The sequence below is a fragment of the Hyla sarda genome, chromosome 1 (assembly GCF_029499605.1).
Source record: "Hyla sarda isolate aHylSar1 chromosome 1, aHylSar1.hap1, whole genome shotgun sequence".
NCBI classification, from domain to species: Eukaryota; Metazoa; Chordata; class Amphibia; order Anura; family Hylidae; genus Hyla; species Hyla sarda.
Window position 1 is genome coordinate 598887453 of NC_079189.1, and position 15518 is coordinate 598902970.

General features: G+C 44.7%; 1 protein-coding gene across 2 annotated transcripts in view; it reads left to right on the top strand.

The window, feature by feature from the left end:
• Positions 1-13208, top strand: part of IL6ST (interleukin 6 cytokine family signal transducer) — a 49908-nt gene extending 36700 nt beyond the window's left edge. For both annotated transcript variants that reach the window (XM_056552568.1, XM_056552569.1), the window contains 6 exons: positions 517-618; positions 703-849; positions 1711-1851; positions 8399-8495; positions 8592-8673; positions 12239-13208. In XM_056552568.1, the coding sequence (XP_056408543.1) occupies positions 517-618; positions 703-849; positions 1711-1851; positions 8399-8495; positions 8592-8673; positions 12239-12847 (1178 nt within the window). In that variant the 3' untranslated portion in view covers positions 12848-13208. The remainder of the gene's footprint in view (positions 1-516; positions 619-702; positions 850-1710; positions 1852-8398; positions 8496-8591; positions 8674-12238) is intronic.
• Positions 13209-15518: the final 2310 nt, after the last annotated feature.

Genomic DNA, 15518 nt, shown 5'->3' on the forward strand with positions numbered 1-15518 from the left:
GCTGTAGATTTTTGGGTAAAATGACTAATGTCACTGCAAAGTAGAATTAGTGGCGCAAAAAATAAGGCATCATATGGATTTTTAGGTGCAAAATTGAAAGGGTTATGATTTTTAAAAGGTGAGGAGGAAAAAACGAAAGTGCAAAAAAACGTAAAAACCCTGAGTCCTTAAGGGGTTGAACCCTGGAGCCAGCGCCAGGAGCTTGTGATGTCATAGCCCCGCCCCTCATGACATTATGACCGCCCCCTCATGATGTCACGCCCCGCCCCCTCAATACAAGTCTATGGGAGGGGGCGTGACACAGTCACGCCCCCTCCCATAGACTTGCATTGAGGGGGTGGGGCGTGACGTCATGAGGGGGCTGGGCTATGAAGTCACGAGCTCTGTTTGTTCCAAACGCTGAGCAGCGGAGTACCCCTTTACCAGATGTTATAGGGAGTGTATGATGTAACGTGGATCCGTGGGTCACTTTCCTGTCCTCTGGCAGCGGCTGATAATCCTGATCTTTTTTTCCAGGTGACATAAAGCCCTTTGTGTATTACCTGATCAGACTCATTCCACTGTATACAGATGGGAAGGTGAGGTCCAGCATCTTTGGGACTTACCTGCAGCAAGGAGGTAAGGAGCGTCAGGATAATGGGGAGCCGTGTCCTGCACCTCAAGTGTTGGAATCTTCTCACATGACTGTTGTATCATTCGCAGCTCCTGATGTTGGACCCGCTGTCAAAACAAAGGCCACTGGGAAGACCTGGGTGACTCTGGTGTGGATACCCATCCCTCTGCCGCAACGAAACGGCTTCATCACAAATTACACTATAAAATATGGGGGGCACGATGGCCCGGCAGAAGGTAAGAGTCTCAATACATCATAGTTCAATGTGTATACACGAGATTCTTCCCACAAAACTCAGGGACCAAAACTATAGCCCCTCCCCCTCAGTTAGTGTTCGATTTCTCTGCAGCGCCAACTGAGAGGAAATGGAGTATTACACATTGGCCCTGATTTACTAAGAGTGTTGTGTAGGTTTCTTTGTGGGTTTTAAAGGGGTATTCCAGGAAAAAACTTTTCTATATATCAACTGGCCCCAGAAAGGTTAAACAGATTTGCAAATTACTTCTATTAAAAAATCTTAATCCTTTCAGTACTTATGAGCTTCTGAAGTTAAGGTTCTACTTTTCTGTCTAAGTGCTCTCTGATGACACCTGTCTTGGGAACCGCCCAGTTTAGAAGCAAATCAACATAGCAAACCTCTTCTAAACTGGGCGGTTCCCGAGACACATGTCATCAGAGAGCACTTAGACAGAAAAGAACTCTCTCTCTCTCTCTCTCTCTCTCTCTCTCTCTCTCTCTCTCTCTCTCTCTCTCTCTCTCTCTCTCTCTCTCTCTCTCTCTCTCTCTCTTTCTCTTTTTGTAAAAAGCGGGATCATGCCCCTTTTCAGTGACCACACCCACTTTACCCCTGGTCACGCCCCGTTTTTTCGAATTTTCTCTGTGAAATGGAGAGTTATGTTTTTTTTCACTTCTGGCACAAATTCTGGCGCACAACCCGCCAAAACATGTCGGGTTTAAAATAGTAAACCATTGAGGGCCATTGTCTGTGTAATACAGGACAGGTCCTCCAGACCGGGAGATGCTCATTGTACCTGGAGGAAGTAAGAGTAATACAACCTAATGGGAAATGTGTTGTAACTTATTCTGTTATCTTCCAGCTATCACAGTGAATGCGTCTGTAACGGAGTACACGCTAAAATCCTTAGCGGCCAAGACGACGTACAGTGTTTCTGTGACTGCGAACACGGAGCAAGGCAGGAAGGCCGGGCTCCCCTTCAGCTTGACCACGCTGCCATTCGGTAAGAGCCTTAGTTTTGCATGTATACTGCCCTGCAGCTCCTTCACCTCCTCCTCAGTCTTTGTTGTCTTCATAAAAATATCCAGTACAAAGGATGATAGATCAGCGCATCCACCCAATTTAATTGTTTATTAAAAACCCTTATAAAAGTTTAACAGGGGTAAATGTATACCTAAGCTTGGTAAAACTAAAAGCGTTACTATTGTTTCAAAAGATTTTTAAAAACATGGCTGGTTTTGTTTGATTAAAGGGGTACTCCCCTGGAAAAAATATAAATAAATCAATATGTCATTCTTTACCATTAATGGGGTCCATAAGCCAAGCAGAAAAGGCAATTACTCTATAATAAAGAAACATGTTGGATCAGTCATTTAGACAAAAGATGTTAAACATTTATAAGGATTTAAAATAAGTGATGGATTTCATTGGATGTGCTGGACTTTTCCCTACAGTGTTTTGATGTATAGGCTACAGCCAAGCATGACCCATGCACACCCTTTTTCTCATGGATTGCATTGGAGGATACAGCACTGGGACTATTGTAACTTGCCACTAGGAACCAACACTAGGCAGACAAAACAAACAAACCTGTTTGCTCTGCAGGCTATGCCTCTTCTACCCTCACTAGGATAACCAGTTGTAACCTAGTGTCTGTAGGAAGGGTGGTCCACCATCAGGTGTCTGCTTCCCAGGTCCGTAAGGCTGCACATGTTTTCCTAGTTCTACTGGATCCATACCATGGCTTTCTCTGATGCCAGTCTGGGCTACAAGGAGCTTCAGGCCGCAGTGCATTTGGTGATTTATCTGTTCCTTTTTCCTGTCTTCAGGGACAGCTTTGGAACGACCATGATGTTGTCCCCCATCATTGCACTCCACATAAAAATTGGATTATTGTTCTTACGGTAGAATCTATTTCCTCTTTCTCTCACACCCTCTGTGTTTGCTCCTTGTTTGTGTTATTTGATTTTCTTTCTTGGCTCAGGCTGTGGTTGGTATTCTTTCTATTATTTTTGTTGCCTTTTGCACAAACTGGATAGCCTAATGGTGTATATCCTGCTGACGTTGAGCCAACAACTTTTTTCTGCCTAGTGTCGCCTTTTAGTGGTGAATCCAATGAGAGAGGGACTATAACCACAGTGCTGTGTCCCCAATGGAATCCAATGAGAGGACTATAACCAAAGTGCTGTGTCCCCAAATGAATCCAATGAGAGTAGGACTATAGCCACAGTGCTGTGTCCCCAATGGAATCCAATGAGAGAGGAACTATAACCACAGTGTTGTGTCCCCAATGGAATCCAATGAGTGAGGGACTATAGCCACAGTGCTGTGTCCCCAATGGAATCCAATGAGAGAGGAACTATAACCACAGTGCTGTGTCCCCAATGGAATCCAATGAGAGAGGAACTATAACCACAGTGCTGTGTCCCCCAATGGAATCCAATGAGAGATGAACTATAAAAACAGTGCTGTGTACCCAATGGAATCCAATGAGAGAGGGACTATAACCACAGTGCTGTGTCCCCAATGGAATCCAATGAGAGGAACTATAACCACAGTGCTGTGTCCCCAATGGAATCCAATGAAAGAGGGACTATAGCCACAGTGCTGTGTCCCCCAATGGAATCCAATGAGAGAGGGACTATAGCCACAGTGCTGTGTCCCCCAATGGAATCCAATGAGATAGGGACTATAGCCACAGTGCTGTGTCCCCCAATGGAATCCAATGAGAGAGGACTTTTACCACAGTGCTGTGTCCCCCAATGGAATCCAATGAGGGAGGAACTATAACCACAGTGCTGTGTCCCCAATGGAATCCAATGAGAGAGGGACTATAACCACAGTGCTGTGTACCCAATGGAATCCAATGAGAGAGGGACTATAGCCACAGTGCTGTGTCCCCCAATGGAATCCAGTGAGAGGACTATAACCAAAGTGCTGTGTCCCCAAATGAATCCAATGAGAGTGGGACTATAGCCACAGTGCTGTGTCCCCAATGGAATCCAATGAGAGAGGAACTATAACCACAGTGTTGTGTCCCCAATGGAATCCAATGAGAGAGGGACTATAACCACAGTGCTGTGTCCCCAATGGAATCCAATGAGAGAGGGACTATAGCCACAGTGCTGTGTCCCCAATGGAATCCAATGAGAGAGGGACTATAGCCACAGTGCTGTGTCCCCCCAATGGAATCCAATGAGAGAGGACTATAACCACAGTGCTGTGTCCCCAATGGAATCCAATGAGAGAGGACTATAACCACAGTGCTGTGTCCCCCAATGGAATCCAATGAGAGAGGGACTATAACCACAGTGCTGTGTCCCCATGGAATCCAATGAGAGAGGACTATAACCACAGTGCTGTGTCCCCCAATGGAATCAAATGAGAGAGGGACTATAACCACAGTGCTGTGTCCCCAATGGAATCCAATGAGAGAGGAACTATAACCACAGTGCTGTGTCCCCAATGGAGTCCAATGAGAGAGGGACTATAACCACAGTGCTGTGTCCCCAATGGAATCCAATGAGAGAGGGACTATAACCACAGTGCTGTGTCCCCAATGGAATCCAATGAGAGAGGGACTATAACCACAGTGCTGTGTCCCCAGTGGAATCCAATGAGAGAGGGACTATAACCACAGAGCTGTGTCCCCAATGGAATCCAATGAGAGAGGACTATAACCACAGTGCTGTGTCCCCAATGGAATCCAATGAGAGAGGGACTATAACCACAGTGCTGTGTCCCCAATGGAATCCAATGAGAGAGGGACTATAACCACAGTGCTGTGTCCCCAGTGGAATCCAATGAGAGAGGGACTATAACCACAGAGCTGTGTCCCCAATGGAATCCAATGAGAGAGGACTATAACCACAGTGCTGTGTCCCCAATGGAATCCAATGAGAGAGGGACTATAACCACAGTGCTGTGTCCCCAATGGAATCAAATGAGAGAGGGACTATAACCACAGTGCTGTGTCCCCAATGGAATCCAATGAGAGAGGAACTATAACCACAGTGCTGTGTCCCCCAATGGAATCCAATGAGAGAGGAACTATAACCACAGTGTCGTGTCCCCAATGGAATCCAATGAGAGAGGAACTATAACCACAGTGCTGTGTCCCCAATGGAATCCAATGAGAGAGGGACTATAACCACAGTGCTGTGTCCCCCAATGGAATCAAATGAGAGAGGGACTATAACCACAGTGCTGTGTCCCCCAATGGAATCAAATGAGAGAGGGACTATAACCACAGTGCTGTGTCCCCAATGGAATCCAATGAGAGAGGGACTATAACCACAGTGCTATGTCCCCCAATGGAATCCAATGAGAGAGGGACTATAGCCACAGTGCTGTGTCCCCAAATGAATCCAATGAGAGAGGGACTATAACCACAGTGCTGTGTCCCCAATGGAATCCAATGAGAGAGGAACTATAACCACAGTGCTGTGTCCCCAATGGAATCCAATGAGAGAGGGACTATAACCACAGTGCTGTGTCCCCAATGGAATCCAATGAGAGAGGACTATAACCACAGTGCTGTGTCCCCAATGGAATCCAATGAGAGAGGAACTATAACCACAGTGTCGTGTCCCCAATGGAATCCAATGAGAGAGGAACTATAACCACAGTGCTGTGTCCCCAATGGAATCCAATGAGAGAGGGACTATAACCACAGTGCTGTGTCCCCAAATGAATCCAATGAGAGAGGGACTATAACCACAGTGCTGTGTCCCCAATGGAATCCAATGAGAGAGGAACTATAACCACAGTGCTGTGTCCCCAATGGAGTCCAATGAGAGAGGAACTATAACCACAGTGCTGTGTCCCCAATGGAATCCAATGAGAGAGGGACTATAACCACAGTGCCGTGTCCCCAATGGAATCCAATGAGAGAGGAACTATAACCACAGTGCTGTGTCCCCAATGGAATCCAATGAGAGAGGGACTATAACCACAGTGCTGTGTCCCCAATGGAATCCAATGAGAGAGGGACTATAGCCACAGTGCTGTGTCCCCAATGGAATCCAATGAGAGAGGGACTATAACCACAGTGCTGTGTCCCCAAATGAATCCAATGAGAGAGGGACTATAACCACAGTGCTGTGTCCCCAATGGAATCCAATGAGAGAGGGACTATAACCACAGTGCTTTGTCCCCAATGGAGTCCAATGAGAGGAACTATAACCACAGTGCTGTGTCCCCAATGGAATCCAATGAGAGAGGGACTATAACCACAGTGCCGTGTCCCCAATGGAATCCAATGAGAGAGGGACTATAACCACAGTGCTGTGTCCCCAGTGGAATCCAATGAGAGAGGGACTATAACCACAGAGCTGTGTCCCCAATGGAATCCAATGAGAGAGGACTATAACCACAGTGCTGTGTCCCCAATGGAATCCAATGAGAGAGGGACTATAACCACAGTGCTGTGTCCCCAATGGAATCCAATGAGAGAGGGACTATAACCACAGTGCTGTGTCCCCAGTGGAATCCAATGAGAGAGGGACTATAACCACAGAGCTGTGTCCCCAATGGAATCCAATGAGAGAGGGACTATAACCACAGTGCTGTGTCCCCCAATGGAATCAAATGAGAGAGGGACTATAACCACAGTGCTGTGTCCCCAATGGAATCCAATGAGAGAGGGACTATAACCACAGTGCTATGTCCCCCAATGGAATCCAATGAGAGAGGGACTATAGCCACAGTGCTGTGTCCCCAAATGAATCCAATGAGAGAGGGACTATAACCACAGTGCTGTGTCCCCAATGGAATCCAATGAGAGAGGAACTATAACCACAGTGCTGTGTCCCCAATGGAATCCAATGAGAGAGGGACTATAACCACAGTGCTGTGTCCCCAATGGAATCCAATGAGAGAGGACTATAACCACAGTGCTGTGTCCCCCAATGGAATCCAATGAGAGAGGAACTATAACCACAGTGTCGTGTCCCCAATGGAATCCAATGAGAGAGGAACTATAACCACAGTGTCGTGTCCCCAATGGAATCCAATGAGAGAGGAACTATAACCACAGTGCTGTGTCCCCAATGGAATCCAATGAGAGAGGGACTATAACCACAGTGCTGTGTCCCCAAATGAATCCAATGAGAGAGGGACTATAACCACAGTGCTGTGTCCCCAATGGAATCCAATGAGAGAGGAACTATAACCACAGTGCTGTGTCCCCAATGGAGTCCAATGAGAGAGGAACTATAACCACAGTGCTGTGTCCCCAATGGAATCCAATGAGAGAGGGACTATAACCACAGTGCCGTGTCCCCAATGGAATCCAATGAGAGAGGAACTATAACCACAGTGCTGTGTCCCCAATGGAATCCAATGAGAGAGGGACTATAACCACAGTGCTGTGTCCCCAATGGAATCCAATGAGAGAGGGACTATAGCCACAGTGCTGTGTCCCCAATGGAATCCAATGAGAGAGGGACTATAACCACAGTGCTGTGTCCCCAAATGAATCCAATGAGAGAGGGACTATAACCACAGTGCTGTGTCCCCAATGGAATCCAATGAGAGAGGGACTATAACCACAGTGCTTTGTCCCCAATGGAGTCCAATGAGAGGAACTATAACCACAGTGCTGTGTCCCCAATGGAATCCAATGAGAGAGGGACTATAACCACAGTGCCGTGTCCCCAATGGAATCCAATGAGAGAGGAACTATAACCACAGTGCTGTGTCCCCCAATGGAATCCAATGAGAGAGGAACTATAACCACAGTGCTGTGTCCCCCAATGGAATCCAATGAGAGAGGGACTATAACCACAGTGCTGTGTCCCCAATGGAATCCAATGAGAGAGGGACTATAACCACAGTGCTGTGTCCCCAATGGAATCCAATGAGAGAGGGACTATAACCACAGTGTTGTGTCCCCAATGGAATCCAATGAGAGAGGGACTATAACCACAGTGCTGTGTCCCCCAATGGAATCCAATGAGAGAGGACTATAACCACAGTGCTGTGTCCCCAATGGAATCCAATGAAAGAGGGACTATAGCCACAGTGCTGTGTCCCCCAATGGAATCCAATGAGAGAGGGACTATAACCACAGTGCTGTGTCCCCAATGGAATCCAATGAGAGAGGGACTATAACCACAGTGCTGTGTCCCCAATGGAATCCAATGAGAGAGATTTTACAGTAAATACACAAATCCAGTTTTTATGCAGTTTTCTATAGTTATTGAGGTTTGCGGGAAGTAAAAGCTGAACTACAGTAAGTTTGAAGAAAATGAGGACTCGTCTTCCATATATTCACATTCTTCACTTTTGGGGGAACAATTAGCATATTGCAGAACATTTGGGGTTTACAGAAATCAATGCACCTATCGCAAAACCTTTCTATCCACCTGTCTGCATGGAAGGGATTTTGAGTCTCACAATCTGCTGCATGTGAATATATCCGACATGAGGACCTTGTGCAGCACACCCCTATGTGACCTGATACCCGCTCCACAAAATCCCTGCCCCCGCCATATTCCCTGCTGCTGTCTAGGTTTTTGTTTTTCATGTTCCTTTCTTTTTCTCTGCAGGCAATGGGGAGGTGGAAGCCATTGTGGTGGCCTCTTGTATCGGCTTCATGGTCCTCATCCTAATCTTGTGCGTCTTGTTTTGTAATAAGAGAGAGCAGTAAGTATCCGAGACGCTGGAGACTGAACGTTGTGACTGTTCTGCCCCGAATGTGCGTGTAATATTACTTTATGTCATATTTGTATTTCTTTGTAGGATTAAGCAGCACATTTGGCCCAATGTTCCAGATCCTTCCAAGAGTAACATTGCACAGTGGTCCCCACAGACTCCCAGCCGGGTAAGAACAGAACCTCCCTGCGCTCCTATATACTGTACACACATTAGACGGATTGCAGCCATATCTGCTAATTCGTTTGTTTGGCTTTCAACATTCCCGATTCTTGTGTCCTTAAAGGGGTACTCCGCTGCTCAGAATTTGGAACAAACTGCTCCGATTGCTGAAGCTGGTGACATCATAGCCACGCCCCCTCATGACATCATATCCCATCCCCTCAATGCAAGTCTATGGGAGGGGGCGTGATGGCTGTCACGCCCCCTCCCATAGACTTGCATTGATGGGATGGGATATGATGTCATGAGGGGGCGTGGCTATGATGTCAACAGCTTCAGCAATCGGAGCAGTTTGTTCCAAATTCTGAGCAGCGGAGTACCCCTTTAAACCCTTTGGGATGGAGGGTTTTTCCGTTTTTGCACTTTCGTTTTTTCCTCCTCACCTTTTAAAAATCATAACCCTTTTAATTTTTGCATCTAAAAATACTTATTATGGCTTATTTTTTGCGCCACCAATTCTACTTTGCAGTGACATTAGTCATTTTACCCCAAAATCTACGGCGAAATGGAAAAAAAAATCATTGTGCAACAAAATTGAAGAAAAAACGCCATTTTGTAACTTTTGGGGGCTTCCGTTTCTACACAGTACATTTTTCGGTAAAAATGACACCTTATCTTTATTCTGTAGGTTCATACGGTTAAAATGATCGCCTACTTATATAGGTTTGATTTTGTCGGACTTCTGGAAAAAATCATAACTACATGCAGGAAAATTAATACGTTTAAAATTGTCATCTTCTGACCCCTATAACTTTTTTATTTTTCCGTGTATGGGGCGGTATGAGGGCTCATTTTTTGTGCCGTGATCTGAAGTTTTTAGTGGTTACATTTTGTATTGATCGGACTTTTTGATCGCTTTTTATTCATTTTTTTCATGATATAAAAAGTGACCAAAAATTCGCTATTTTGGACTTTGGAATTTTTTTGCGCGTACGCCATTGACCGTTAATTAACTACATATTTTTATAATTCGGACATTTCCACATGCGGCAATATCACATATTTTTTTATTACCCTTTTTTATTTTTTTTATTTTTTTATTTTTTAAATAGGAAAAGGGGGGTGATTCAAAGTTTTATTAGGGAAGGGGTTAAATGATCTTTATTCACTTTTTTTCACTTTTTTTTTTTTTTTGCAGTGTTATAGGTCCCATAGCGACCTATAACACTGCGCACACTGAACTTTTACATTGATCACTGGTTTCTCATAGGAAACCAGTGATCAATGATTCTGCTGCATGACTGCTCATGCCTGGATCTCAGGCACTGAGCAGTCATTCGGTGATCGGACAGCGAGGAGGCAGGTAGTCCTACAGCTGTTCGGGATGCCGCGATTTCGCCATGCCGATCCCGAACAGCCTGCTGAGCTAATTGGCATGAGTGTACTTTCACTTTAGACGGGGCGTTCAACTTTGAACGCCGCTTCTAAAGGGTTAATTATACGCAACACCGATCAGTGCCGCGCGCTATTAGCCACAGGTCCCGGCCGTTGCTAAGGGCCGGGCCGGCCCCGACCCGCTATGACGCGGGGCCACGGCGTGGCCCTGCGTTATAGACAGGGAGTGGGCGGAGGGCGTATAGGTACGCCCTCCGTCCCGAACAGGTTAAGGGAAATAAGTTACTGCCAGAGGTATCTGGCAGCAGCTTATTTCTCTCTCACAATATATGCGTACATGTATTCTCAGTAGGGAGAGGGCATCAAACTGTAACTTGTCCTACAGATATGAGATCTAATATTTAAAGGGGTACTTCAATACATTAAATCTTATCCACAAGATAGTGTCTGATCATGGGGACCATCACGCTCCCCTCCATTTATCCCTGTGGGAATGACAGAGATACGAGCATCGAGGTGTCATGCAGGAGATTATGGGAGACCCAGCAGTTGGCCCTTCTGCCATCAAACACTTATCCACATCCTTTGGATTGGGGATAAGATTTAATGTAGCGGTGTATACCTCTTTAAGAATCCTGCAGATGTTAATTCACCTTTATGTTCCATAAGATTGGTTATTTAGTTACGATGAAAAAGACATCCATTGTTACGTAACTTAGTGGCACTTAATACAAGGCCTTACCTTCCATTTTTTTCTTTAACAGACATTATTTTAGAAAAACATGTCTGAGCTCAGTACTTTTTTTGCACGGGGACCAAATACTGACAAATACTACACAGCAAACAGCCAGAAGATCAGGATTAAAAATACATATATATAAAAAAATATATGTAATAATATTTGTACACAATGATTGCAATTGATTGGTAATCGAGTTTTGTATGTGTTGCATAGAAGTATTAATGCACTGGTCCCTCTGTATGCTTGATGAAGACTGTGCAGACAGTCGAAACGTTGCATCGCTGTATATGAGGAAATAAAATTCACATTTTGATCACTTGATACACAGACAGGAATAGCAAAAAATGGCTGCAGCCCTCAAAAATCAGGTGAAAAAAAACGTGGGTAGCTTTATTCCATAATAAAAACATGCAAAGTTTCTGCTGCCTGTGCAGCCTTTCTCAAGTGTTTTTGCTGTTCTTGTCTGGAATTTGGACCTGTGACCGAGGTTAGTTGGCCACTTGCACCAATATTACTTTATTTGGTTTTGCTGCTACCCCATCATTCTCTCTCTTTCTCTCTTTTTTTTCTCTCTTTCTCTCTCTCTCTTTTTTTTCTCTCTCTTTTTCTCTCTCTCTCTCTCTCTCTCTTTTTCTCTCTTTTTCTCTCTCTCTTTTTCTCTCTCTCTCTTTCTCTCTTTTTCTCTCTCTCTCTTTCTCTCTCTCTCTTTTTTTCTCTTTCTCTCTCTCTCTCTTTTTTTCTCTTTCTCTCTCTCTCTCTTTTTTTCTCTTTTTCACTCTCTCTCTTTTTCTCTCTCTCTCTTTTTCTCTCTCTTTTTCTCTCTCTTTTTCTCTCTTTTTCTCTCTCTCTTTCTTTTTCTCTCTCTCTTTCTTTCTCTCTCTCTCTTTTTCTCTCTCTCTCTCTCTTTTTCTCTCTCTCTCTCTCTCTCTTTTTCTCTCTCTCTCTCTCTCTCTTTTCTCTCTCTCTCTCTCTCTCTCTCTTTTTCTCTCTTTTTCTATCTCTCTCTTTGACATTTCGTGGTCTAGGTGTTCTGACAAGCAGGGAGAAGCCTGCAGCTGTGCTCTTCGCTAAACCTCTCGCTGTAATCTCTCTCTGTGCAGGAGACAGGTTCCATAGACTGACTCTGAAGCTTATCTGCACAGTGATAGTGAATGCAGCGAGCCAGGGAGTGAAGAGCACAGCAGCATGCTTCTCCCCACTTGTCTAAACACCCAGATCATGACCAATCAAAACTTTTGACTTGTCAAAAAGATTTAGCAAATGACAAAGACACTTTTAAAGTGCAGGTGTTTTTCTTATTCTTCACCCCTCCTTTAATGCAATGGAAAGTGTCTCAGTGTATGGGATCAATTTCATTAGTTAACCCCCCTCCAGAGCATTATGCGCTCGTACTTGCTCCTGTCCTATTGATAATGTCTTCTCTCCTGTCTTGCAGCACGAGCCCAAGCGGCACCCATTCCAGGACGGTCCCTTCACAGATGTCAGCGTGGTCCAAATAACCAGGGATGATAAACCTGACGATCAGGACACAAAGTCTCTGGATCAGATAAAGAAGAACACCTCAGAGGGGCTAAGCAGCGGAATCGGGGGCTCATCCTGCTTATCTTCTCCACACCTGAGCGCCTCAGACAGCGACGGGATTTCGTGTGCACAGAACACGTCCAGCACCGTGCAGTATTCAACAGTTATCATGGGCGGCTACCAGGGTCAGACCCCCATGTTCTCCAGATCGGAGTCCACGCAGCCGCTACTCATCTCTGAGGAGAGGCCCGACGAGCAGTCAACGCCACCACCAGCCTCCCAGGAGGACGACACACAGACCCCCAGCCAGTATTTTAAGCAGAATTTCACGGTTGAGGAAAGTGGCAGAAACCAGGAGCCACCGCCGGTCCTGCACCTGGCTGGGTTTAGTCAAGGACTTAACAACCCCGACTTTACCGCCGGATGCAATGTAAATCCTGACGGTCAGTCACAAGAGGACGAACCAAAAACTTATTTACCTCAAACTATGCGGCAAGGAGGTTACTTACCCCAGTTAGGGTAAGAGACTTACACCTCATCCCAGGACACTGCAGAACCAAAGATATACGTATATATGTCTGTACAATCTGATACTGCATGAGCCACATCGGGACATATGGAGGAATGACAAAACTACGACCTGTATACTCAAGCGTTCCGAAAAAGCCAGAAATGTAGCTATATATGTATATAAGTGCTGGGCGGTATACCGGTTCATACCGAATACCGGTATTTTATTTCTGTACGATTTAAATCTTTCCTATTTCCTATACCGCAATACCGGTGTGTCCCCCCCTCCCCCCACACACACCTTTCGAATGAATTATCAGCGTCTGTCCCCAGACGGCGCTTTAAGTGCGGGCCGCAGCACTGGAAATGATTACGTTGCAAGCCGGAAGCTATCACTTCCCCCTGTAAGGACTAAAAGCCTGGCTTTTAGCGCTTGCAGGGGGAGGTGACAGCTTCTAGCTCACAATTTAATAGTTTCCAGCGCTGCGGCCCGCAACTCGTTCCTTTTAAAGCGCCACGGCCCGCAACTCATTCATTTAAAGCGCCGGCAGCCTGCAACTTAAAGGGGTACTCCGGTTAAAAACTATTTTTTTTTTTTTTTGGTGCCAAAAAGTTAAACAGATTTGTAAATTACTTCTATTAAAAAATCTTAATCCTTCCCGTACTTATTAGCTGCTGAATACTACAGTGGAAATTCTTTTCTGTTTGGAACACAGAGCTCTCTGCTGATATCACGACCACAGTGCTCTCTGCTGACATCTCGGTCCATTTTTAGGAACTGTCCAGAGTAAAAGGAAATCCCCCATAGCAAACATATGCTGTTCTGGACAGTTCCTAAAATGGACAGAGATGTCAGCAGAGAGCACAGTGCTCGTGATGTCAGCAGAGAGCTCTGTGTTCCAAACGGAAAAGAATTTCCACTGTAGTATTCAGCAGCTAATAAGTACAGGAAGGATTAAGATTTTTTAATAGAAGTAATTTACAAATCTGTTTAACTTTCTGCCACCAGTTGATTTACAAAAAATAAAAATAAAAAGTTTTTCACCAGAGTACCCCTTTAAACATTTAAATCGCCGTGGCCTTTAAATGAATGAGGGGGAAATACCGTGGAACCGCCATAACTTAGAAAAATACAGTGAAATGCATTTTGGGTCATACCGCCCAGCACTAATATATACACAGTTCATACATTGTAGATAACCCCCATCATCCGTCTCACATGTTCATGGTGGGAAATTTTTATTCAAGTTAGTGTTATGTTTTGGCTTTCAAAGGAGGTTGTCCTGGATTAGGAAAAAAAAAGCATTACTTTTATCTACAGCAGTGTTTCCCAACCAGGGTGCCTCCAGCTGTTGCAAAACTACAACTCCCAGCATGCCCGGACAGCCTTCGGCTGTCCGGGCATGCTGGGAGTTGCAGTTTTGCAACAGCTAGAGGCATCCTGGTTGGAAAACTGATCCTACAAGACAGTGCCACTCCTGTCCACAGGTTGTGTCTGGTATTGCAGCTCCGTAAAGTGGAAAAAAAAAAAAAAAAAAAAAAAGCAGCCATGTTTCTTTAAAGGGGTATTTCAGGAAAAAAAAAAATTTTATATTTCAACTGGCTCCAGAAAGTTAAACAGATTTGTAAATTATTTCTATAAAAAAATCTTAATCCTTTCAGTACTTATGAGCCTCTGAAGTTAAGGTTGTTCTTTTCTGTCTAAGTAATTTCTGATGACACGTGCCCAGTTTAGAAGCAAATTCCCATAGCAAACCTCTTCTAAACTGGGCGGTTCCCGAGACAGGTGTCATCAGAGATTACTTAGACAGAAAAGAACAACCTAAACTTCAGAAGCTCATAAGTACTGAAAGGATTAAGATTTTTTTTAATAGAAGTAATTTACAAATCTGTTTAACTTTCTGGCACCAGTGGATAACCCCTTTAAGCTGGAAAAAATCTTGTTCACATGGCGGAAAATTTGCGCAATGTTCACCCGGAAAATATGGGCAGACATTCCACAGTTGTGCATGTTGCGCCCACGCTAGGACCGCAGGAAAATGTGCGGTCTATGGATTTCCGAGCAGGTGTCTCCAAAAGAGCCAATTAGTGAATTTCCAGAAAATTCTGCGAAAATTCCACCATGTGCGCAGTGCAGCAGAATCTCTTTGAAAGCAATGGGAATCTGCTTCAACGGAATTTCCAAGCAGAATTTTTCCGCCAGATGCCGCTCCGAAATTTGGTTGTGTGAACATACCCTAAGACCTAAGAACTAATTTTAAGGAGAAATGCAGCAAAAAAAATTATTCTTCCGTCGGAGCAGATCACATTAGTGGAATTTGTCACCGCCCGGACGCCTACATTTTAGTATCTCTCTTGATATAAACCTAAATCATTTATGGATGTGCACAGGGAATATGGCTGGGACAATGCATATTCCTCATATTGTGAAGCTTTATCTGTACATGTCGCATGGCTGAGAGAAATTTGCACTGGTTTTTGATCCCCGTCCTCCTCTTATGAGCCCATAAAGGATTTTGCAGCGCCGTCTTATATGCATTAAGTATATACATTTCCAAAGTGCCACATCGCATCAAATCAGCCTAGCAATAGTTAAAGGGGTAGTACTCTGGTCGAAAACTATATTTATTTTTTTATTTTTATTTTTTAAATCAACTGGTGTCAGATTTGTAAATGACTTCTAT